The 26481-nt window shown below is 45.5% G+C and overlaps 1 protein-coding gene across 2 annotated transcripts; it reads right to left on the reverse strand.

Moving 5' to 3' along the window:
* Nucleotides 1–222: 222 nt before the first annotated feature.
* On the reverse strand, nt 223–26380 carry notch3 (notch receptor 3). Of its 2 annotated transcripts, XM_029158867.3 has the most exons (33): nt 26109–26380; nt 25140–25212; nt 16706–16848; nt 16268–16603; nt 15523–15645; nt 15177–15410; nt 14939–15094; nt 14653–14838; nt 13363–13476; nt 12230–12343; nt 10435–10668; nt 10239–10349; nt 9948–10140; nt 9641–9786; nt 9249–9482; nt 8915–9067; nt 8596–8824; nt 8272–8473; nt 8029–8185; nt 7751–7935; nt 7542–7674; nt 7199–7456; nt 7001–7113; nt 6392–6921; nt 5983–6309; nt 5744–5892; nt 5435–5663; nt 5256–5346; nt 4990–5158; nt 4589–4893; nt 4351–4498; nt 4151–4248; nt 223–4045 (listed from the first exon to the last, which is right to left on the reverse strand). In XM_029158867.3, the coding sequence occupies exons 1-33, from the start codon at nt 26167–26169 to the stop codon at nt 2543–2545; spliced, it is 7437 nt and encodes a 2478-aa protein (XP_029014700.1). In that variant the 5' UTR covers nt 26170–26380; the 3' UTR covers nt 223–2542. The 2 variants fall into 2 exon arrangements, with proteins under 2 accessions (XP_029014700.1, XP_029014699.1); XM_029158866.3 differs by having other exon boundaries at nt 5744–6309.
* Between the last annotated feature and the right edge of the window lie 101 nt (nt 26381–26481).

A 26481-nucleotide genomic window follows, 5' to 3' on the forward strand; every position in this document is an offset into this window, starting at 1 on the left:
AGGACAGAAATAAGCAATAATGATTTTATCAAAAGTAATATGACATAATTGCTCCTATTGGCAGACAGGCTAGATAAAAAAGCTAAGTCAAATGGAACTACATAATACACAAAATACAAAAACACAAAAATAAAATGTGTTTCAGATATAGCTTATGTTGGGAAATGATCCATACTAGTTATTTATTAAAACAACAGTCACTAAACACAAAGACGCAAAAAGGTAGTTCCCTACAGTTTTTATTATACGTAACTTATTTTACAACTTTTGACTGTATAAAGAAAACTGTGGAAAGGTTTCATGTACAATGATTTTGGACTACTTTTAAGTATTGAAATTAATATTGGTAGAAATATCTGACTGTTCTAATAACACAAGATCAATAAAATCACAGCCTCATCTTCAAATAATGCTAAATGAAGTACGTTTTATTTTTGAAATTTTTAGTACATAACAATCATTTTAGAAATGTAAGACTTCTTGAAGATCTACCCAGAAAAAGAAATTTACAAACAGAAAGCTGTTGAAATGTACAAAAAGAACTTAGTGCGACCTAGTAGGGAAACTGAAATACCAGTTATATATATAAAAATAAAAAAAAAACATTTTTGTTGCAAGTATAGGTTGAAGAGAACGGTGAACGACAATGTCAACATTTCTCAGGTTTGACAGGAAAGTAGCTGAGTGAATAGAATACAATACAATAAGGAATGAACGATAACTCAGTTCATGACACAACTATGAGCAGTGTTAGGCCTCCACTAAACGAACAGCTAAAAGTGGCGGCCTGGTCGTTTCAGTTTATGATGGCGCAAGGAGTTATTGTTTCAAGAATCTACAATTATCAATTGACTTTAAGATGAGAAATCAACAATACACTATGGAGAGCACAACCTCTATCCTACAGAGATGGCATGTGAGGATGGAGAGTCGGTCAGACTTTACAGCGGGCGTTAGCTAGATGGATGGGAGCGTCATCTCCAAATCTAAAGGGATGCAGCACTACATAGTAGTGTTTTAACTTCAGTCTCTTTTAGCAGTCGTCTTAGGATGCGACTCCATGGCGCCTGGACCCTAGCTACTCTAGATGCAGAGGATCTGTCCGACTGCATGCCATAAAACACCTCCCTGAGGAGTGACAGGGCATAAGCAGTCACAGCCCAGCAGCCACTCCACCGTAGACAGAGACGAGGCGAGAGTGCCGATGGCCCCTCTGCTGCCAGGATGGCAGGATCAAGACTGTATCAGTTTAGCTCAGCGAAGGGCGACCAAGCAACCCACCTGTCCATCCTAGTTCTAAACTGTCTGAAGCTGCTGAAAGGCACAATGTCCAGACGCTACCCAACGGGTAACATGTAGGAATGTTTGCAGGGAAGAGTGATATAAAATAGCAGCTGGTAAGCATAGCTTAGTACATCTGAAGTGATCTTTAAAAAAGTATCGAAGGTTTCCACAAATATATACAAAGTATAAAACAATAAACCAAACAAGTATTGTAACAAACTAAAAAGGGCAGTGGAGGCTGATTTCGTATAACATTTTTTAAAGTGAATCAATACATGCATCAAAACTGAAGGAGTCAAGGCTGGCAGCAGAACTGGAGGTCAGGGTCCCGACAGTCAGCGAGGAGGAGCTACACTTGAAATGTGAACACAACACTTACATTTGACTCTGCTCATTTAGTTCGTAATTAAGTAAAACTGACACGGACATAAATGCCACCCATATATTATAAATATACATTGTTGTAGTTATTTGAGCCAGACTTGCCCTATGAAGCTGGTCACTTGAAGTGCTTCAGAGACACTCATCTACATTCTCATTCATAATACTCATATGGAAAGTAATCATTTACCACAATTCAATCAACTCAACATATCACTACCGTCGAGCAACTTTTTAATACACATTTGCTAGAACCAGTTTATAGTATTTGCCAGCTGTTGTCAATCTAAATAAATATCAGTCAAGAGAAGACAATTTCCCTTTCTCTCTGTTAACTGGTCTCAATAAAGAATTATATTATTTTACCAACACTGGCTAAATAGAAATGTAGGCAGTCTGCATAAAATATGAGGAGGTGGCCCATTATGTGACAACACTAGAATAGAAAGAGGGTAAGGAACTAAAAAAGTAGTTTGGAGCAATAAAAACAATAAATAAAAATAAATGAATTCCCTTCAACATTTAACTTTTTCTTTTATCTACTTTTTAAATGTTTGTTAGTTTTCCGGAGAGCATCCCTAAGTCTTTGAAATTAAAGACTTGGTTTTCTTCATATACTTTTTATAATAAAAACAAGTCCATCTGTGACAGAATTACTTCATTAAATTGTCTGTAGTTTTTCCAGACAACACACATTTCCCTTTACTTTTTTCTCTGCAGAAATCACTAGCAGACGGTCCTCATCATAAACACAGTCAATCCAAATCCAAAGAAAATCTTGGAAACAGGCTGACGTACAGTAACACAGACAGGCTCAAGAGCCAGTCCATGAATTCTTTTGCCCCAGGTCCCTTTTCAAGCAGAGGCCACGGGATCTTCACGCAAACACCTGCATCTTGCCATTGGCCTCTGGGATTTGAGTAATTTGGGTCTGGGCTGGGCCAGCAACAGCCGGGCTGGGTGTTGAATCTGACCAATCAGAGACGCAGTGAGGAGAAGGGCTGGACCAGGGCTCGGGAGACTCGGGTGAGGGGGTCAGGTAGGGGTGCTCGCTGGGCAGATGGAGATAATGCTTGGGTGTGGCATCTTGCGTGGATGAGTAGCTGTGCTGGGACGGAGGGGTTGGGTAATCCTCTGTTCCTGCAGTGCTGCTACTAGGCTGGGAGGGAAGGCCCTGAATGGGCTGGGCTGACGTGGCTGCTTGTGGGGGCTGAGTCGAAGGCTGGGGTTGAGGTTGTTGCTGAGGCATCTGCTGCTGCTGCTGCTGGAAAAAGGATGATGGTGCGGGCTGTGACGTCTGGGGCGTGGGTGGGGTGGAGGTACTCATGCGGAGTGTGTTCTGTTGGGTGGTGATGGTGTGATTGATGAGCTGCTGCTGTTGCTGCTGCTGCTGCTGCTGCTCAGCGATGGAGGGCAGCTTAACTGGGCTGATAGTGGGTGTGGAGGTAACTGGTGTGGGCTGTAGCATTGTGTTGCGGTAGAGCTGCTGTTGGTGCATTAGCATGCTCTGCTGCTGCATAGCTGGGCTCTGGGGGTGCATGCCTCCTTGGCTACTTTGCACAAGATTCATTACCTGCTGGCCACACTGGGAGGAAGGGGGCATCCGGTTGTGCCAGTCAAAGGGCACACTGACGGGACTGACCATGCCCATGTTGAGCCCCATCTGGCCAGAGCTCAGCACGTAGCCGTGGTTGACATCGGAGGCCATGGAGACGCGACCCTGCATAGACATTCCTCCAGCTCCAAGGTCACTGAGCTGGGCTAGAGACACAGCGAAGGGGCCACCTCCCTCCAACATGCTGGTGTGCACCATGGGGGTGTTTGGCACCGACATGGAGGAGTGGAAAAGTCCTGGCGACTGCATGGCCACAGGTGAAGTGGGGTTAGTGATGTAGCCAGCATTGCTAGCTCCCCCGTGGGGAGAGTCCAGTGAGTCAACCGGCGACAGGGTAACTGAGCTTTCCAGTAAGGCACTTTGCATGTCCAGGGTCAGCTTCTTGTTGCGAGCCTTGACCGACTCCTTCAGGCTGGTAGCATGCTGACCTCCCAGGCTGGAGCCCTTGGCCCCCGGCCGACGGTTCTTCTTGCCCTGTGGGGTGTTCTTCAGGCTGGGCAGGAAGGCGCTGGGCGGGCACATGAGAGGAGACAGAGTGTGTCCCCCAGCAAGGTGATGTCCAGCCCCGCCGTGACCCTGGGGACTTCTTACTGTGTTGTACTCATCAAGGAGCTGAACGATATCGTGATGCATGCGCTCCTGGGCAATGTCTCTTGGCAACCTGTCCATGTGGTCTGTGATCTCTCTGTTTGCAAAGTGAACCAGCAGCACTTTAACAGCCTCCAAGCTGCCTTCCCGCGCTGCAAGGAACAGAGGGGTCTCCTCCTGAAATATAAAAAACAAAACAAAGCACAGAGAGGATGTGTTAGTCTACAACTAAATCTCAGGCTTACCTAAAAATCACAGAATCAATATTAGTGCATATCACACCTTGAGATCTTGCATATCTTTGTTTGCTCCATTTTTCAGCAAGGCAATAGTTGCATCCACATTGTTGACGGCAGCGGCCCAATGTAAAGCGGATTTACCTAAAAGGGACGACAGACAAGGTTAAGCAACATCACATCTGGGGTTGTAACTAATATGATGAGGTTAACATTATACATCACGACGAAATTACACACACTTACCCAATTCATCCACTGCATTGACATCTGCATGACAGGTGATGAGCTCCTCCACCATGCCCTCAACTGCCAGTCGCGCAGCCAGGATCAGAGCAGTGGAGCCGTCATACATACGGGAGTCCAGATCCGTAGCACGGTTTCGAATTAGAATCTAGAAGGATGATGAAGTTAGAGTTTGATATAAGGACTATTAAGTTGCACTAATGTGTGCATCAAATAGTAGGCCTTGATATGTCTTTACCTGGAAGACACCCTGTGCATCTGCAGCCACTGCTGCGTGTAGCGGCGTTCGTCCAGTGTTGTCCTGTGCATTTGCATCCGCCCCTGCATCCAGCAGCCTCTTTGCAGCATCGGCGCGGGCGTAGCGAGCGGCCAGGTGCAGCGCCGTCTCTCCGGTGCGGTCGGTCTGGGCGGCAAGCGACGCCCCCTGATAGATCAGGTCGGAGATGATGTTGGCGGAGCATTCCTCGCTCTCCTCCTCCTCCGCCACCTCAGACTCGATGCCGCCGCCACAGAACGACGCCAGCATCAGCGGCGTGAAACCATCTGGTCAGAAAGGAGAACGGGGTGGATCCCAGCATAAGAAAAGCAGAAAAATCACACAGCAATGTAAAAATTTAGACTCTTAGATTTACCACTAACCTGGGCCCCTGACATTAACGTCCATGCAGTCACTCTCGAACTCTCCTTGGGGTGGGGTGAGGGCCATGGTGGGAGGCACGCGAATGTCTGCAGCTGCAAGATGATGCTGAGTCCACTGTCGGCTGTCCACTGCATCTTCACTGTCTGACAGCATACTTGGTTCTTCAACCTGAAATCATCATTTGCGATACACAAAAATAAACTGAATTAATTAGAAATGCATTCAAATGACTAATGTTTGAATGTAATGAATCTTTGTAACTGACCTTGAGCCTTTTTGCCTCTGGACAGTCTGCGTCAATCCACTGGTCGCTGTGATCTCCAAGGAGTGATTCCTCCACAGTTTTTGGCATGTGTCTGTTTAAAGATAAAAGTGTTACACAAAAAGGAGCCTCGAGTATTGGTGGGGTAAATTGGCATTAACATTTGACTGCGAAAAACTCACTTCATTCCTAGAGCGTCCTGACCAACAGGTTCCCTGCGGTTTTTATTACTGCTGGGCTCCTTCTTCAGGAAAAAGCCCTCAGGGATCCAAAGGGTGCTGTGCTCTCTCTTTCTTCGAGCAATCAACATGCCGATTATAAGAATGATGAAAACAAACGCAGAGACGATCCCTGCCAGCATCAGCTTGGCCCATTCAGGTATGACAGGACCAGGGTCCACCTTATCAATTGCTAAAGGAAAAGAAGTAGTAATTACATATGTATCTTGATATACTATTTTGAAACTGTTTTTTGCAAGCATCCCTACTCACTAGTGACTTTTTCGATTTGGTAGGGAAAGCGGAGCATTTCTGCAGCAGACAGGGCCCCTAGGTAGTCTGCTGCACTGTTCGCTGTTTGGAAGCAGTCATTAAAGTCCGGAGAGCACAGGCGGTTGTCTATTTCCAGGTAAACTATCGAGCTAAAGGGACAACATAGAAAACAGTGTTTAATGCAATGCAAAATCAGACACAGGCCTTTGTATTTTACGCTAAACGTGTGCGCGACTGACCCAATGACGTCCTGGTGAGGCTGCAGCTCCCTCTTGAAGCGCGCCTCCTGGCGAGTATATGGGCGGATCATGGCTTCCCCGTTGTCGTCCAGGCGGAAGCGCAGGGTGGTGTGTAAAATGGCGCTTAATTTCTGCAGAAAGGCCGTGCTAGTGCGAAGAAGCTCCTCCGGAGGCAGCAGAACCACCAAAACCAAGATACCGTCGGCGAGCACCTCCGGAACCGTCCTTGCGCAATCCAAGCCATCCCAGCCACACTCCTCCCTGTTGCAGCCCTCGTCGCAGCGCCCGTCGGCGAAGTGGTCGATGCAGTAGGTTTCATATATTGGACTAGACATAACACAGTTGTTGTGAAGATTACTTATGCTGAAAAGTCTATGTGCGATCCTGCCATCAGCGAAATTAAACTTACTTGCAAACCTTCCCCGTGTCTTTACAGTCAAAGTTGTCATACAGACATTCGGCATTGTTGCACGACTCATCACATTTGCTGTTGTTGAACACACGCCAGCACTGGGGGTCTGCACAACGAGCCCAGGGGTCCACTGCTAGGGAACAGTCGCCGCCATCCCAGCGGCAGGGCATTGTATTGCACTCTTTGTCACAGAGGCCGTTATTTGCTTTGTCGTGACAGTCCGCTATCGGACACAGCGGCGTTCGGGGTTCGATGGTTGCAGAGGTCTGCTCGCAGCGTTTTCCCTTCCAGCCACTTGCGCACTGACAGTGAAAATATGGGAAGCTGGTCTCCTCGGTGCACAAGCCGCCATTCCTGCAGGGCTTCGATGAGCAGCCTTCATTGCTACGATGCTGACACTGGGGTCCACCATAACCTGGAAGGCAGGTACAGCGTGCCCCCCATGTGGTAGGTGCACAGCTCCCCCCATTGTAACAGAACAGCTCCCGGCAGGTCATACTTCGTTCGCAGTTGGGTCCAGTATAACCCTACAGATAGAAATCATTTATCTAATTAGACCTTATCTTTTCACTGCAAACAAAAATGTCAGTGTGAAATTACACTTACTAGTTCACATGTACAGGTGTATCCTAGTGCAGAGCTCCTAGATACTGAGCATGCTCCTCCATTTTGACAAGGATGAGACTCACATGCACTGAACTTGCTCTGGCACCTCCGGCCTAAATACAGCAAAACAGCAGGAGCGTTAAAACAGAAGAAATTTAAGACGAGAAGACACAAGGAGGTGGGTAGCGGCGGTCCAACCTGTGAAGCCGGGCTTGCAGATGCACTGGTAATCATTAGGCAGCTGGATGCAGTCGAGGCTATTGGAAGGACTGCAGGGATTAGACAGGCATTCGTTTATGTCGCCTTCGCATCTTTCTCCCGTGAACCCCGGTGGACAGTTGCAGCGGTATCCGCCCACTCTGTCCACACAAGTGCCGTTGTTCAGGCACTTAGGAGGAGCATTGCGTAGTCTCAGGGGTGGGGCGCAGTCATCTTCATTGATCTCACAGAGAACACCTTCAATAGAGGGAGATACTCAGTTATTTGTTAGTCTCATAGGGTGCATTGAGGCAGGATTTGTTTTGAATAGGCGCTGGCATACCCATTGTCCCAGGAGGGCAGGAGCAGATATAATGTCCCACCAGATCAATGCAAGTGCCTCCATTCTGACATGGATGAGACTGGCACTCGTTGATCTCCATCTCACAGTTCTGTCCAGTGTATCCTGGCATACACTGTAATGACACATAGGTGTTTACATAAATTCCACAATTGGGGGAAAAAAAAGGAACCATGAAGCACTGAACTCACATCACACTGATACCCCCCAACATATCCCCTGCAGGTGGCACCATTGCGACAGGGTTTGTCTTCACAGTGATCCACTTGGCTTTCACAATAGCTCCCCGTGTAGTCAGCAGGGCATTTACAATAGTGGGCGTTTCCAGTGTTCACACAGTGACCACCGTGATGGCAGAGCTCATCTGTCTGGAGACCTGATTAGGAGAAGAGGATTTTAGGTTAATTGAACAGTCACAACAAATAGTTAAAGAGACCAAGAGACTAAATGATCATGGATGGTACAACACCTCTTTTGCGGGCAGCCGTCTCACATGAGACCCTTGGGATGTCACAGTAGCGACCAGACCAGCCAAAAGGACAATCACAGTTAAAGGAAGCATCTTTTTGGCGACAGCGGCCTCCATTTTGGCAGGGAGATGAGCGTCTGCACCAATCTACTGGTGTCTGGGATAACCAAAAAATTATTAGTGTTGAAAGGTAAAGTTATACACAACTAAGGCCTCAATAAGAATACATATGTGTGAGTGTACCTGGCAGCGGTTGCCAGTATAACCCTTGGGACAGGAGCAGCGGAAAGACTCCAGGGCATCTTGACAGATTCCCCCATTGAGACAGGGCTGGGAGTCGCACTCATTGACCTCATACTGGCAGTGGGAACCAGTGAAGCCAGAGCGGCAGGTGCAGGAATAGCCATTAATTTTGTCTGTGCATGTCCCTCCATTGAAGCAAGAACTGAGGAAATGCAAAAATGACCATTAACTGACATGCTCACATTTTTAACCTATCCATTATTTTACACTGTGAATAAACTCCAAAAAGCATACACACTCACACACAAAAACATACACACTCACCTTTCAGTACAGTCAGGGATGTTGTTTTCACAGTGGATGCCAGTAAAGCCAGGCCTACAAGTGCAGGTGTAGGAGTTTACATAGTCTGTGCATGTGCCTCCATTTTTGCAGGGCGAACTCTGGCATTCGTTTATCTCGAGAGCACAGCGGGGCCCAGTGAAACCCGGTAGACAGCTACAGTGGAAGGAGTTGACACCGTCTGTGCAGGAACCTCCACTCAAACATGGATCTGAACAGAAAGGACGACCTTGGTCAAATACTGTAATAAGAAGGTATTGTGTCTGATATGAGCAGACAGGTACTATCTGTCTATACTTACTAGAAGCGCAGTCATTGATGTCAGTTTCACAGGTCAGCCCAGTGTATCCAGCTCTGCATGCACACACAAATCCTCCAAGTGTGTTGGTGCATGTCCCACGATTCTTGCAGGGATTCAGGATGCACTCATTGACATCAATGTTGCACAGCTGACCTAAAAAACGAAAAAGATGAATAGAAGATTTAACCGTAGTATACAAAAAAGTGTGTGCCTTATTTATGCCTGACAGTGGACACACACACACACACACACACACACACACACACACACACACACACACACACACACACACACACACACACACACACACACACACACACGGTAAACTGCTAACCTTGCCATCCTTGCTGGCAGTTACACTGATAGCCCAGGTAATCCGGTGTGTGTGAGCACACAGCGTTGTTGGCACAAGGGTTGGGGGAGCAGGGGGTGAGGACCTCTGCACAGGTAGGTCCGCTGTAAGGAAGCTCACAGCGACAGGTGAAGCTGGCCACACCATCCACACAGATGCCTTTGTTCAGGCAGGGACTGGATGCACATTCGTTGATGTTCATCTGGCAGAGGTTGCCTGTTGTAGAGGGCAAATGAGACGATAAAACATGCTAAACTATATTTGACATCTTTAACCACTAGAGGGAGGCAGATAATTGTCATTTGGGAGGAAATTTACAGTAGACTGCTTCATTGGTTACTGGATGATGATGACTATGACAGGCTCTTTCTTACCTTTGAAGCCTTGGCGACACTTGCAGGTGAAGCCATTGAGCTGGTCGATGCATGTGCCTGCATTTTGGCAGGGACTTGGCAAACAGTCGTTCCTGTCCAGGTCACAGTTCTTCCCCACCCATCCGGGCTCACAGTCACATCGGTAACTGGAATTACAGGAGTGAGCAGTCAACAACCAAAAAGACGTCATGTTGCAAAGAGTAAAAAACAACCTGGTGCATGTTGAAACATGCAGGATTAACAGCCTGTATGTTTTTTCCTTGATTTCACATAGTGTCATTGTGACAGAGGCTGTAGCAGCTCGTACCCATTTATATCATCCCTGCATGAGCCGTGGACGCATGGGCTGCTGCCACACTCGTCCACCTGCGAGTAACAGTAAGGAGGCTTGAAGCCCTCAGGACACAGGCAGTGGAATCCGTTCTCTTCATCCACACATGTCCCCCCATTTCTACAGGGGCTTGATGCACATTCATCTATTTCCACGTTACACTTGGGACCTGTCAGAAGTGACAAAATCAAAGCATGTCATACCAACTTTCCACATTAGCATTTCATTTCATTGGAAGTATATAGTTTTCTTTTCATATTGTCTTACCAGTGAAGCCTGGTTTGCAAACACAGTCATAGCGGTTGATGCCGTCTTTGCAGATGCCATAGTCACATGGGTTACTAGCACAATCGTCGAAATTTATTTCGCAGTTTGTACCTGTGTTGAGAAAATTGAAAGAATTTAGCTCACAGTGTCATTTGTATTATTTTTAACAATGACTTTGCAACGATGCTCCTCTTACCTGAGGTTCCATGTTGGCACTGGCAGATGTACTTGTTTACCAGGTCCACACACTTGCCCCCATTCTGACAAGGGTTGCTGTGGCACTCATTGAGCTGATTCTCACAGCGATACCCGGTGTAGCCAGGTTCACAGTTGCACGTGTAGCTGGCAATGCCATCGATGCACGTACCATGGTGGCATGGGTCAGGCTGACAGTTGTTGATGTTACTCTCACAGAGAGTTCCTTCATAACCTAGAAAAGAAAAGCAGAAATGGAAATAAGTGTGACGTCAAGACAGTTGTTCTGTTGAACATCAGTAGTTCTTTAGTAGTACTTTATCAACAACAGCTGCATATATATTCAGGGTAAGAGGACCATTTATTAGCCTTGTTGTTGCTCGTCTGTTTCACACTCTGAGCTGTAGAGGGCGCATTCGCCTTCATTATACAAAACTATCTCTCTATCACTCAAGCTTTCATGCTAGTATTTCAGAAGGAGGACAAGCAATGGGCTCATTGTTATGGCAATAGTTTGGCCAAGCTGTAAAATGTTGCAAAAATAATACAAACAAGATGAAAATCAACTGTACGTTGAGCAAGACAAAAAAAAGGACATTACACAGTCAAACAGACCCAACGCGAGCCATCATCACCCCAAAAATAAGACATAGAGGAAAGGAAAACACATAAAAACCACCCGGGGACCAAACAAAACAAGCTTAATTTTCTACCTCTGCTCCACATAACCATGTGTGAGCAAGAGTAACTGGCTACTTTATTGAAATGACCTCCAGACGGCTATTGTAGTCCTTTAAAAAGGCCTTTAGAACATTGCTCATAGTGCTTGAGCTAAAATACCAAGTCATGAAGAGCTGGTCTGCTTAGGTAATAAGACCTTTTATGCTACCAACACTGCTCGGACTTTGGTTGTATATACAGGAAGGTCTTTTGCAACCATCCCATGAAGCAGTAGAGCTTTAGTCTAGAGTTGCATGACAGCCTGACGATGACCCCTATGCATTTTACCCCCCCTTTTTTTGTTGAACTTCTATCTCCATCCTTTAAGCCTTCTACGGTTTGGGGTTCTGATCACCAGCGTTTCTACGTTGACGTTGTCTGTGGGTTAGGCAAGTGAGTGTTTGTGCGATATGTGTGGAGTGCAGTCCTGAGTTGAGGCCTCCCAGTCTTGCCTTTGTTCTCAGTGGCGAAAGGAACAATGGACTGAGCCACGTCAAACAGAGCCACTTTACTCAACAGAAGGGGCCCACAAACACAGGGAATACCAAGCAGCTGGCCGCTGAAACAATGAGGCAGGCTCCTCCGTGGGCATAGGTCCAAACAAACATGCTAAATATCAAATGAATATATACAGCCAGCTCTTACATTCAACTGCTGTGGCTACTATCTACTATATCAATCTACTATATCTAATTGCATCTGGGAGTCTTTGTCACTATGTCAGTACATGTATAGGAATGAACGTGAAGGTGCAGCATAAGGTGGTGTGTGGGGTGTTGATGAACAGATGTCGAGGTGATGACCAAGGCTCCTTTTCTTGGCAACTGCTGGTCCTCAGTGACCCCATGATCCTGAGAGCCAATGAGGGAAAGAGGGGGATTAGGGGCCTCAAATCAGTCTGCGTGCTTAGCAGACGTCCAGTGAAACAGCTGACCCCCAAAAACATTGAACACTTAACAAAGACACAGACCAACAAGTGGGTAAGGCGCATCTGCTCTTCTGCCTGGGAAGGCATCTCCAGCAGCGTACTGTCTAAAAACAATGCAGCGGCATCGTTTAGGTGGAGAAGCTCTTACCTTCAGCACAGCGGCACTCGAACCCGTTCGGTCGGTCGTAGCACTTGGCTCCATTCTGGCAAGGCGTGCTGGCGCACTCATCTATGTCAATCTGACACATGGTACCGGTAAACCCTGGGACATGCAAACACAGAGGTGAAGGGTCAGAAACAAAGTCCGGTGGACGTGGCCACACTCATGTCAAAGGGCATTTTCGTCTCTTCTTACAAGGGAGGTGGGTTTTCAGCAGGGCTAGTTAATTCTGGCTGGGTCTGAAAGTGTCTGGACTGGTTAAGGATGTGTTATCTCAGCACTGTGACATTGATAGGGTGTCATTCATCAAGGATCATTCAATCGTGTATAAAACCCATTTGGTAGTATGAACCCAAATGAGCAACCAGAGCTCATTTGTTATTGTACATTGTAGAATGTCTGCTTAATGCCAACCCTATAATGTGAATGCTGTGTTGTATTTAAATTTCTTGTAGTGTCCATACATTACATATGCATGTAATGTATGTAATTATAGTACAGCTTGAAAGCTTGAGAAACTGAACAGGCCTGAACTGATGGGCACAGTGCCCAGACAGGGGTGAATTGGTGCATTGGTAGCACACCGCTCAGTTGATTAACAGTGTCAGGGCGGCCTGTGTCTTGGTGCTTGGGGTGCTAAATGGGAGGGGTTAAAGGAGATGGTGGGATTGTTTTCTCTTTTGGGAACTCCCCCCTCCCCTTCCCGCATCAGCTCCACTGGCTCAATAGCTAGATGGGGGGTTGAGGGGGGGGACGTCTGTCCCAGATGTAAATTGCAGACCTGGAAAAGAATCTCATTAGCAGGACTGCTGTTCCCCCCACCAACAGGACAGGATGAGGGAGGACTGCTGTCCCTTCCACATTCCACACAAGAGGGGAGCGGGGGTCACAATGGCGTCTTTGTTCAGGCAAGAGGACAGGCAGGCTCTTGGGCCGGCCTTTTTATAAGAGTGGTGGCTCTAAAGACCAGCAGGCAGAAGGTGCAAGGCTGACCCTCCCTTTTCACGTTCTGGGGACATTTAAACTTTTGCTTTCTGTTCGTACTGCTGCTGCCACTGATCTGGAGATGTCTATGTGGATAAGCACACGATAGAAATAAAACTCGACGAGAAAAGTCATACCTGGCTGGCAGGTGCACGTGAAGCCATTGACCATGTCCCGACAGATGCCATCATTTACACATGGGTTGCTCTCACAGTCGTCTATGTCAGTCTCACAGTAGGTGCCCATGTATCCTGCAAGAAGGGAAGTTCATTAATTTATGTTGGTTTTTGCCACTGAAACACATGAACTACATCACATAGTAACACTCTATGTTTGCTATTACTATGATGAGTTCAGAGAAAATATAGCCATGAAGGTGTGTGGATTTTTCAATGGTAAGTGTTCTGTCACATGCTACAGTTATTGCTTGCATGTTCTTTTACTTCTTTAAGTACACATATGCATGCTCAAGCCAGCATTGGGTATTTGCAATGAGCAAAAGAACTGTGGGAAACTCTTTTCTCACAGGGGCCCTAGGAGGTTTTGACACAAACTTTGCGAAACCAGAGGATGCAATAAAAGGTCTCTGGAGTATTCAAAGTTTTCCCACTTCACTGACCTGTAGAGCATCATAACATATAAAGTCTCAGAGAACCAGTTGCATGTTCACATTCTGCATTTGCAAACTGCAAAGAGTTCACTCATTGAGGCGGGACAGTGTGGATCAGAGTGCTGCCCCTGGGGAGAAGCTAGCGTGGAATCAGAAATAATCAGTCCCACCACATGAGCTTTGCCAGGCTGGCTGATGATGAGGAGGGTGAGGAGGAAGGGCCTGTCTCTGGAAAAGAAGGGGGAGGGGGGAGAGGCTCTGGGAAAAGGCTTCTTTCCCTCTCTGAGTATGAGGGGTGCAAAGTGGAACACAGAGGGGCTCTATTGTTCTGCTCCATTCCCACCACTCTACCACTCATTAGTATTCACAGCACACTCCTCCCCCTAACTGCTCGCCCTCTCTCACATCCAGCCCTATAGACCCAACTCCCAGCTCTAATTTGTATAGTTCCCAAAACCCCAGGATGCATGTAGGACTGTGCGTGAGAGTTTCACTGTGTTTTTGTCACCAAGTGTCTAAACCATCTCTTAGTCCAAACTAATACCCTGTCTGTGTGTACAGTGCAGAGTGGAGACGTGCTTCCATACAGGGAATGTTAATGAGAATGCATTACATAACAAAGTACAGACGCAGTCTGCATGGCAGCATAGTAGACAGAGGTTGTTAAGAAGGTCAAGTTTGAACAAAATCACCTGGAACTCTCTGCTGTGGATTCTTGGCCAAGCCATATAGATGTTTGTAGGCTGAACTGAGACGTTGGGATGTTTGGTATAGCTTTATTAGCTCTGCTAAAATACAACCTAACAGGTCTGTATACCTGGCATGCAGATGCAGGTGAACTCCCCAATGCGGTCCAGGCAAGTGGCATCATTCTGGCATGGCATTGAAAGGCATTCGTTGATGTCAATCTCACAACGCGGTCCAGCATATCCACGTCCGCACTGACACTGAAAGGAGCCTTCAGTGTTCACACATTTCCCAAAATGCTCACATGGATTGGCACCTGTGGATAAATGGTTGGCGAACAACATAATTTATATAACAACCAAAACAGTGTAGTTCACAAACATGTGAATAGTAAAAGTTAATAATAGCATTCTTACCAATGGAACATTCATCCATGTCCTGATTGCAGGCACCTCCAACAAAGCCAGCAGGGCACGTGCAGATAGCCCGACCATTAAGGGGGTTGGTGTCACACACTGCCCCCTCATTGCAGGGGTTGCTCACACATGCATCATCAAGGTGGCAGAGCAAACCTGTAGAGAAAGCCCAGAGGCCTGTTTATTAACAATACAACACTAAAAAGGGTCACAGTAAGCACTTGATAAACCCACATACCGGTTTTTCCAACTGGGCACTCGCAGAAGAAGGATGCTACACGATCATGACAGGTTGCTCCATTGAAGCAAACTGCGATTGCGCAGTCATCAATGTTCTCACTGCAATCATCTCCAGTCCAGCCGTTGACACAGACACAGGTATGACCCCCAATGGTGTTGAAGCAAGTGCCTCCGTTATGGCAGGCGTTGGGTTGCATGAGACACTCGTTGACGTCTTCAGCACAGTATTGTCCTAGAGCCGTTACAGTACGAATGGGCATTAACAGACTCATCATGATATATGTAAGAGTGCCCAGTAGGTGTACGTGTACGTCTTATTTCAGGTATGGTAAACAAAGCTCTACCTGTCCATTCTGGTGGGCACTGACAGTTGTAGGTGTTGACACCATCCACGCATATTCCTCCATTCATACATTTGTGACCTGGACAGTCGTCCACATTATTCTCACAGTTGTGTCCCTCAAACCCTACGACAAGAAAAATAACTATGAAGCAGGATGCAGTAAAACAAGTTGGGTTCTAATAAACATTTAGTGGCCCAGGATCCAGACACCAAACATTTCTAGAGTGAGGATTACATTCTAAAGCATGTGTGGGGCAAAGTGGGCAGTGAAAAAGCACAGAGGGTGTTTAACTACACAGATGACTGTTTACATCTTCACAAGATGGTTCCCATACTATGCTAGCGACAGCCCCGACCCTTGTCTGTTGCAGAGGTCTGCACTCCCCACAGTGTTTGCTTGTTTTATAATCTCTCACAGTTTCAATGACTTCCTCTCTGGCAAGAGACATTTCCTGCCAGTTCCCCTGTGAGATCCAGAAGGCCTGTTAAGTAAATTCCTTCAGTTGTGTACAGAGCAGAGAGGAGTGGAGTGGAGGCGTGCTGCCTCTTCAACTTTCCCACCTACCCATCTCCCAGCTGGAGCTATTAATAGCAGACAGGAAGCTGACCTACAGGGGTGTAAATCGCAGAAACAGCACTAACAGCTACGTCATCGTGCTGGGAAAATGTATATGCCTGTGTAGGACTGTGATGAGGGCCTGTACTGTACTTTTGTTTTCTATTGAGCTTACAGGGAGCAATTTTACCTGGTAGACAAGCACACTCATAGGAATGGTCACTGGTTTGTCGACAGGTGCCCCCGTTAAGACACTGAGAAGGGGCACATGGAAGGGTGGACACCTCACATGTACGTCCGCTGTATCCAGGTTGGCACTGGCAACGGAAGGACCCATGGGTGTTACTGCAGACGCCACCGTTAAGACACAAGACAGGCTTGCGGCACTCATCAATGTCATTGCGGCAGTTCTTTCCCTGGAAGCCAGGTGGGCAGGAACAATTGTAGTGGTTATTCCAGTTGGCACAACGAGCCCCATTGGCACAGGGACTGGTGGCACAGGCATCAATGAGGGAACAATCTTGGCCTGGAGATTAAACAGAAAATTTTATTCAGTAAGTGGTCTAAAAAAATCATGTATCTGACAACATCCTTGTAATAAAAACAAATTTAGATAAATTTATTGTACCTCTGAACCCTCGCTGGCACACGCAGGAATATTGTGGAATACCATTAACCACCTGGCTCTTGCAAGCTGCTCCATTTAGACACGGCGATCGATGACAGGGATCCAGGTGATGACAGAGAGGACCAATGAATCCGGGGCGGCATCTAGACAGATGAAGCACATGAATACATTAGAATTGATGCCGACAAGATGTAGAGCAGCGCGGCTCCCATCATCTTCAGGGTTCTGCGCTCAAGGCCCAGTGGTACCTTGGCAAGGCGTGCTGCCTGACTCATGCCTTGGAATAAGTAATACATCTGGGCCCTGGAATGAATTTGTGTCAGCAGAGCTTAACGCACAAGTACTTGTCATGCAATGCATTGTTCACAGAGGGAAACACACATACACAGTCATACACAGGCTTTAGGCAAGGGGTACTTTTCTGTGTTTCATAGGTTGTAGGATAGTTGTAAGACAGCCTGTACACACTTATTTCCAGCTGGAAAGCTTCATTTCCTCCACGCCAGCTAACATTCCAGCACTGTTACAGCGTTTCCACACCTCATGCTCTTGCATCTGTTTTTGTATATGAAACTGAACACACCCAAAACAGAAGTCACGAAAACCTGAACGATTAATATATGAGCATCTAAGCAGGACTTCTTGTCAGATGTCCTGTGAGAGTCTAGACAAGGTTTGGATTCCCAGTATAAACTGGTAACTCTACACCCATAGTGGAATCCTGGTTGGAGACAAGCCCCCTCCTAGAACAGGCCGTTTGATGTTGATGACAGGGGAGTAATGGCCAGGTTTTAGTCTGCCTACAGGCTCTCTGTCCTCTTTCTCTGCAGCGGGACCCTTGGGCTGTATCAACAATGACTTTTCATCCATTCTGCTTTACAGAAACACACTAAACTTGTTTCTTTCCTTATCCCCCCACCTCTTTCTCAAATCGTATACAAAGATTACTTTTTTTCTCCTGGCCCTGGCTAGGAGCTTAACTTTTGCCCGTTTGGGCTGACGAGGATGAGATGATCCAGGCCTAGATTGTACAGAGTTGCGCTGCTTTCTTTCAGAGTCCACTGCACTCGTTCAGAAATAATGGAGATGACTCCGTTTTGTTTGGCCTTTTTCCACATGTAAAAAAACAGCAGTAAAGTGGAAGAACCACAGGGCTTAGCGTGAACTAGCCAGGCACAAAGGCGTATCCACAAGAATGTGCACATGCACAAAAACACAGCACAAAATAATTTAATGTGGCCCAAAATAATAGTTTATTGATATATAAAACACAGAAGGATCTAGCATAACAACTATAAATGCCATAGGGAATAAACGTTTTTCCATGGCAATGGCTACAGCACTATGGCAGTGTGGTTTCATTTGAACTTTGATGCAACAGAGCACCAGAATGTCCATGCTGAGGGAGAGTTTACATAGTTACTACAGCTAATCTTCCATCTAGTAAAGCCACCCATCCCCCGAATGCCAGCTTGGCTTCCCCAACAACCCCCCTCCTCTCATAATCTCAGAGGTCAGATGTCAGTGTTCCCCCATTTGATTGTGATGATAATGTCACTCACGCTGCAGGGAGTGGGGTGTGGCTGCTCAGCAGGAGGGAGTCTTTAGAAGGTAGAATTGGTGGAGAGGTCAGTGGAGAACAGGGACGAGTGGTCTGGTCCAACAAGAATGTCATGTCATATTTCCTGTAATCCCCTATCCCTTGCTCTGAAAACACTGCACTCACTCCTAATGCATGATGCCTGTTGCCCTAGCAACTTCACAGATGAACAAGCAAGCCTGACACTCAACTAATCATCCCGCCGCCACCACCCACATCTGGTACCCATGGCTATTTGTCATAGCTTGGCTGGGTTTATTTAGAGGCAAATGAACTATGCTTGGAATCTAGAGTGTCACTATGAAGTTGAAACACTAATATGCTACAAAGAGGGAAGTTACTGGATGAAAGAAGAAAGCTTGCAGAGCTGAAATTCACTCCACTATAACAGCCACATTCTTCTGGACCTCTTCTGTACTGTTGACATTTGACAGCTAATGCCAAAGTGCTGCAGACTGAAAGAGTTGATGACTAAGACCATTGTAACTCTGTGGACAGAGAATGACTCACAACTCGTTCCAAAAGGTTTTGTGTGTCCAAGATACTAGGTATTTGGAATCAAGGTGTACAGAGAAGTGTGCTGGTCTTTGTGTGTTTGCAAGAATGAAGATAGTAGTAATACACGATAAACGATTTGTCCCCTGCACAGTCAACTTAGTAGCCAAAACACAAATTCTTTTGTCTAGATCTGACTCATTGCCAACCCGCTACTCCGCAAAACACACAAATCAGAATGCTATCAGTGCAGAGGCGTGCAACTTTGTCCCCTCGCACCTGGGAGTCTCCTTATCACACCATTTACAACCTTGTGGATTCAACTGGCTCAGGGAACAGAAAGGCAGGAACTGTGCCTTCGATTGGGCCCAGCCTTAACATTGGCGGATGTGGAGAGCAGGTGCAAGCTGCTCTTGTGCAATGATTCCCCGAGTATTTGGTGAGTGGTGACTTTTGACCCAGGAGGAAGAAATTGTGGTAGATGTGGAGGAGGTATTTGAGTGCATTGACCAGTGTGGGCGATATCTTTGTGTCAACGCGTATGATGGCCTTTGCCAGCTGCAGGCCCAGCACAGTGCATCTGTCCACATCTGTCATCACACTTCTGCGTGTTTGGGATTTGCCTTTTCAGCCAGAACTTGAGCCGAATCAACTGTGCCCCCCCCCCCCCCCCACACACACACACACACAGGCCATTTCACACTACTGAAGCGAATTGGTCACCCTTTACAAACACATGCATTAACAGTTCCTCTTAACACAGTTTTCAAAACAGTTACGCAAAGGCACCACTGCAACAAAGCAAACACATGCAGTAATCACTACACACCCAAACACAAAAAAAAGAAACTTACAACCAGCCTCTGAGGATTGGTACTATTGTGAAGCCATAAAAAAGAACATCCACGAAGAAGTTATAGAGAAGGAGGAAATAGAAGGGAAAGGCGTCAGATAATCATTTAAAAAGAGCAAAGGCAAATTAGTATAGTATACTTTGTATGGCATATTAAAAGATAATCAGACTAAAGCTATTTGATTTATACATATGACCTAAACTTGTGTAACACAATGCCAGTTTTCCTGCTTTCTGGGTCACTGAAGCAGAGTAACCTGAGCTCATCCTCTCCTAGACAATAGCAGCTGCCCTGCCAGAGGTCAGAGGGCAGCTCACCTGTGAACAAAGAGTGTGTAATCTTTGACATGGTTCATACACATAGTCACGCTCCACTAAATAACAAGAACAAAAAAGTTTTTCTAACTAGACTGTGTTTTAAGAGAGATATTTGACTTTTTGAGTTAGCCTAATGTTAATAAAAAGAATATTCATATGCATCTTAACTGTGCTCTGCTCTAAATACCGGCCCCTTTCTCTAACCCCTCTGACAAGAAGGAAAAAGCCTTGTTTCTGCATGGGAGCCCATACTGACACCACACTGCCAACAGGAGCCCATCCACATCCCCCCTACTTCCAACAGTCTCTTCTGGTCTGCCCTCCTCAGCTTGGCTTAGCCAGTTTGGGGGTTGGGGAGTGTTCGGTGGCCCAAATAAAAGAGCCAAAGTAGTCAGAACTCTTTTGTATTAAAGTGCTGGGGTGGGGGTGGGGGGGTGCAGTGACCCAAACAGTTAGTCTTTCAGATCTGGGCTGGACCATCAGGCCTGGGCTGTAGCTTGGCAACAGTAACCCATGGTGAGAATGAGCCGGAGTGAGAAAAAGGGAACGATGAGAGACAGGGTTTCGTAAGGACAGTTGGAGGGAGCACTAGAGAGGACAATTCCCCTACGTACGCAGGTAGAACTGAGCATCAAGTGGGGCCAGTGAATTCTGGCATAGACGTTCATCATCTCTGACAGCCCCTGAGCGCTCAGATCTGCATGTTTTAGAATAACAAATGTCCAGAATGTCAAATAAAGTGAATTCTAAACTGTAGAGACTGCAAACAGCTGCTGAACCAAGAGTAGTTGTGTTGCTAAGTGCTCAGTTACACTATGTCAAGCGCTGGAAAAACACTACACTAGTTTGTATACTATCTGGACATATTCAAGTGTACGGAGGTTTTGGAAGAATAATGCCTGACATTTTTTAAATAGCAATGCATTTGCCCATAACCACATTGCTTGAGTCCTAGGGTTGAGGTCTTTCAAAGCATTCTCTGCTAAAGCGAACCACAAAAACCCCACCCAGCTACCTAAACTAAACCAGATCTCTGTAAAACTTTAAAGTTGAAATTTGAAAGACCCTGTCCCCAACCTAGCATTAAAAATAAACTGCAATGTTAAATCCAATGTTTTGTCTCAATTTAGTCCTAACAGAAAAGAATAAAATGTTACAATAGGCCATTGAAGTGGTCCATCTGATATACATTTCACAGCAAACATGCTTTAATAACTGGCTAGTTTTACAATGTGCTTAAAGAGTAAGATCTTTTTACAAACTCCTGGCAAAGGTTCCTCTTGATAAGCCACCCAGTCAGATAACATCTATTATCTCTGCTGTCAGTTCTACAGACATTAGAGAGGGATTTCGGCTACTTGAACCTAATAAGGTTAATAAAAATAATAAATTATTTTTAGAAAACCAAAAACAAATTGTAGTAACTTTGTGGCAATACCCTATGATAAATATTATATTGGGAGAAGGACCAAAATGCCTGGTTAACATCAATATGTATATGGAAAATGAGCTTAGTGGAAAAGTGAGTGCCTGTTTCTGAAACATTTAATAATGGACCCAACCCTTTCTTTTTGAAAAGGGAGGGAGGCAATAGGGGAAAAAAATCTGGCACACAGCAGTTTTTCCAATCAGTTTTAAAAATTGTTGTATGCCAATTAGGAGCACATGGATGATGAATTGAGGCTTCAGGGGAAGTGGTTTGGATTCACATCTACACCAAAAATGGATAAAAAGAGACAAATCCCAACGGCTGATTTAGGAATGTGCAAATTATATTTTCATTTCTACATACTTGAAACTTTTTCCAAAGTAACACCGGATTAAGCCATGTTTAGGTGAAAATGAACTCAAACCTAAGACACAAATTAGAAGTTTGAGGAACAGAGAGACTAAGTTAGCATCTTAAGCTTCTTTGATAAGACAAGATGTGTGTAGCTGGGAAGTCAGAAGGCACCACTTCCTGTCAAGGGGCCTGGGAAACACAGCTCTCAAAATGTAGTCTTGACCCTTAAGAGACAATAAACCAAAATCTTACGTGTGATAGTGCAACCTCTTGATCAGATAGAACTAATCTGTGTAGAGATTAAAAATATGTGCAAGTTCTCCAATAAAGTAATGTTAAATGTTTTGGTGTGGAGAGCTTGTCCTCCGCCTACCTTACAGGGGAGCAAGACTGATGTTGGCTCTATGCTGCCTTACAGAATTGCAAAGTAACTAAGTGCAAACTAAACACATCATTCTAAGCTAGACTGGCAGTATTGTTAAAGGCATACCAGAAGGGGCTACCAGGGTGAATGGATAGGGGGGTGGGTTCGAACAATAACTTGAAAGAACCAGAGGGACAGGAGGAATCTTTCGAAGCATTCCTTTCTAATCCAACATTAAGATGCCAAAGAAAACACTGGCCCTGAGGTGCTCCAGCCAAGGCACCAGTATAATCAGCCTCCATATGTCTTAATGTGTGGGTGTGTATCCATTTCATAGCTAGATATGTTCCCCAAAAATGCATTAATCCAATTGTAGGTTTGGCACATTCTATTTAGAAAGGTTGGCTCTTTCTCTGAGAGTTGTATTACTTTGCATATGTACAATTCTTGCAGTGTTTAAAAGTGATTGAAAAAGGCAAACATTATATTCTAGCAATAACACCACATACTTTCACCAGGGCCAGTTTACAATGCAAAGAAAGCCACTCTATTCATCCGTGGGCATCCAAGAGATAGAGGCAGAGGATGAGCCACGAGAGAGGCGACGGCGTGCAGAGAGGATGCTCCTGCACTGTGAGAGAAGCAACATGTGCTAGAGGGGCTGCGAGCTACCGGCTTCATTCCTCCACGAGCTTGTCTTTCACAGTATGGGGGTGGCTGGCTCCTCAATGGCAGCACCTGGCCCTATGCTTCCCCTTTGTCAAGAGCTGACTTCAGTGGATTACCATCACAACATCCACCAGCTGTCCTCTACACAACCCCCCCACCCCTCCCCCAGACTCCTTCTACTCCCTGCCCCCCAGTCCGATCACTCCAGCTGGATCCTCTCAATCTGCCTAATTATCTCTCCTCCGGCCACGCCACCGTGTCCCTGGGTTGGCAGTGTACTCGACTCAAAGGGCAGATCAGTGGGGCCCAAGGGCACTTCAACAAGACTTCCTGACTACTTACCTAGAAAGCCACTCTCCGTACCATTTTCAACCCTTCACTGCCAAGTTCACAACCTTTGGCAATTTAAGAACGGTTCGCACAACCTTTAAAACAAACTTTCACTCGCATCATACCCTGGTTTACAGCTCTCTACTGTATAATTCAACTGCCATGGGGTCTATGACGGAAGAAGCCACTGTCCAGGACCCAGGGGCATGGAGGCAGGTTGAAGGTCAAAAACAGAATTTTTCTGCAAATGTTTACCAGAAAAGTTCATTTGAAGAGTAATTACAAATGTAATTCCACCTCTGGACTTCAACCTTTACTATGCCACTTCAGACATCAACAAAATAGAAGAACTGTGATATTTCTTGCATTTCAAAAAGTAAAAGTTACATTTTCCAGTGAGACAAAGAATACATCGGTATTTAGGTCAGAAACAATGGCACCTGCTATAAACAGTATTATTGTTACTGGAGAAGATATTCTGTTATAGGAAAAAAAAAATAATCCACTGACTGGACAGCAACCAGACACCAAAGGCTATCCTCTAGTTTTGATTCCGGGGAACAGCTATGAGTTTATGGTTGTTGTTTTGAATTCCTTTGAAATGTCAAAACTGTATCCGTGACTGTTTTTCTTTTATCCTTTTACTCCATATTGGCCTCACTTTGTTGTAGCCTTTATTCTCTTACTCTCTACGTCCTGTTCTGATGGTGCCTGGTTACAGCCAGGTATCTGGTGGAAGAAAGAATCTTTTCTGCTGTTTTGGATCTCCTGTTTCTGTGGGCTCCCAGGGGAAGGGGTGGGGTGGCTCCACCACTCACCTCTGTCTAGGACTGGTTTGACTGCTCTGGTGTGGCCATGCTCTGCCCCACTGCTCTGCCCTGCTGTGGGACTCTACACTGTGAAGGAAGACATTTGATGCCCACTTCCACTACAAGGTCTTTAAATACTGCTCCCTTTCTTTTCCCTCACCCAGCAAACCCTAGTGATCGCAAATATGCACCTCTGGCATATCTGACATATACAAAAAACAAGTGAATAAAGTAATATAAAGCATCAGTGGTTTGTGGAGTGTTGTATTTGTTAACTGTTATGTGGTTTTTGAAATCAATCATCCACCAAGAGAAATTTCGGTAGATATACTAATCCAGCTCCATAAAATTATACATTGACTTACTTACTGACATTTGCCCATTGGCTCCAGCTAATGATTGAAAAAATGTGGGTGGTAGTTAGGATTACCTGCTCCATATGCAAGCAGGTTATACATTGGCTAGTGCCTGACCTAGGCTCTTTTAGCAGTAAAATGCTGGTGCATATTTGCCCTATACTTTAATAAATTCACAGGTTTGTGTGAAAGCACCAAGAAACCAAAGAGTTTTTTCTGTCTGTATCTCTTTTATCTGCAACGTTTAAGTATGTTTCCTAAACTAAAGGGTTTAAAAGGGGATAAATGACCCCTAGGCACAACACCGTAGGCTATTTAACTCCACTATTGTAATAGGTTCCCACACAACCCCCCTCTGACCAATCTGAAAAACAAAAGCCTCATCACTGCCAAAAGATGTGAGAGCCAAAGGTGCTCAAAGCAGGCGGGAAATTATTTTTTTTTAATACATATTCTCTGCAACAGTAGAACAAAGGAAGATATAGCACGCTAAAAATGACAGTGAGAAATGCATACTGGTGTAATAAGTCTGACAAGCTCCCTAACAGGTGCAAGAGATGAGGGTGGCAGTCGAACATGCTGAAGCTTGCCAATGCTCATCTGACTAAGCCACATCACTTTACACTGCCATTCATTGTTCAAATGTTGTAAACAGGATTAAACTGGGATAACTCACACCACTGTTGAAAAAATATCAATCTCACAATATATCGCTCTCCTGAACTTTGGAAAAAACTGTGGGTTAACTCAGTTATTGAGGTATTGGAAGAGAATACTGAGATTGGAGGCTTAAGATGACAGGGTTTAAATGATAATCAGAGTTTTGGGCCAAAAGCGTCTTTACATGTGTCACTTACCTGCACTGAGAGGTTGATTCTAAGCATGTCCCCCCATTTTCACAAGGTCTGTATTTATCCGCGCAACGGATCCCTGGGGAAATTGGAGAAATCAGTTAGAGAACTACACAATGGGCGAATCAAATCCACTTCAGAGGAAACCTAACCAAACAGCAGATCACACGGTGTCTTATACGAATCTTATGGGGAAAAGAGATCTCTACAAATCCTAATCCAACAATAATGGATGCACTTACACTAATATAAATCATGTAACGTCACCGATTTTAAGCGCATCCATTCAGGTAGCGGTTCCCCGACACTTGTGGCAGCAAGAAACAGCCGCACGTTTGTCATACAGCGTGTAAAAAGCCCATAAACGTTGTATTCTCTTGGCAGAAATGTTCACGGACACGTGTATACTAAGATTTTCTGTGCGTGGAGACAAGCCTGTGTGAGACGCGTTCATTTATCTGACAGTCATTGCTCAGCCGTTTCGAGGGAAAGTAATGAGTTGTTTAAAAGGTCTTTGTTCAGGAGGGACCGAGGGAACTGGGGCTCATCACCCGCCGTTTAAGGCTCAGCACTCTCTCACCCCGTCTTATTACATGAATGCGGTTTTCTTAAGGTTATGGTTTAAACATAGTTTCGCAGTGCTGCGGATGTTTGAGGGTTTGCGTCGTTTCTTAGCGCAGTGAAGCAGCAGCGCTCATCATGCCATCAGACTTTTCCCACGGACTGAACTAATTGGGCTGCAGAAGAAAAATATATTGGGGTTTGTGTAATATTTCTTATTTCCATAGCGTAGTGTGAGAAGTACCTACAAAACAATTGTGTGCACGTAACATTTTAACTCCATTGCCGTTATCAGCTGACTTATTTCCAAATGAATTAAATCTTAATGTCCAACTCAGTCCAAACAGGCGAAAGCGTTGTCCAGACATGCCCATTCTTTGTGCAGTGTTGATGTAATTACACAATTAGCCTTACCTTGACAAGTCTGCATAAACAAGAAAAACAAGAAAATAATCCATGGAATATTCCCTTCCATTTCGATGGAAAAGTTTCCAGCGTTTCAGTGTGGGCTTTCAGTAAAAATACATCCTTTATTGTGTTCACAAAAAAATAAAGTCTCCAAAATCGACGGGGAATCTTTCATAAAGCCAGTCGGGAAGCGTAGGTTCCAGTCCCCTGTTATCCTCCGCAGCTCGGCCACGGCTGCTGCAATTCTCCGTTAACCTCCAGAAAGTTTTGAAAAACTTTTCCTTCCCGACCTGTTCCAGCTCCGGGATTCCCCGCCTCCTCTCTCTCTCTCTCTCTCTCTCTCTCTCTCTCTCTCTCTCTCTCTCTCTCTCTCTCTCTC

The sequence above is a fragment of the Betta splendens genome, chromosome 8 (genome assembly GCF_900634795.4).
Source record: "Betta splendens chromosome 8, fBetSpl5.4, whole genome shotgun sequence".
NCBI lineage: Eukaryota > Metazoa > Chordata > Actinopteri > Anabantiformes > Osphronemidae > Betta > Betta splendens.

Coding starts and splice junctions, on each gene's coding strand:
- notch3 (XM_029158866.3), bottom strand. CDS start 26,169: ATGGAAGGGAATATTCCATGGATTATTTTCTTGTTTTTCTTGTTTATG. Junction 15,095..15,176: donor GTGCCCAGTTGGAAAAACCG/GTATGTGGGTTT, acceptor CTTTCTCTACAG/GTTTGCTCTGCCACCTTGAT. Junction 7,675..7,750: donor TTGGGGGGTATCAGTGTGAT/GTGAGTTCAGTG, acceptor GTGTCATTACAG/TGTATGCCAGGATACACTGG.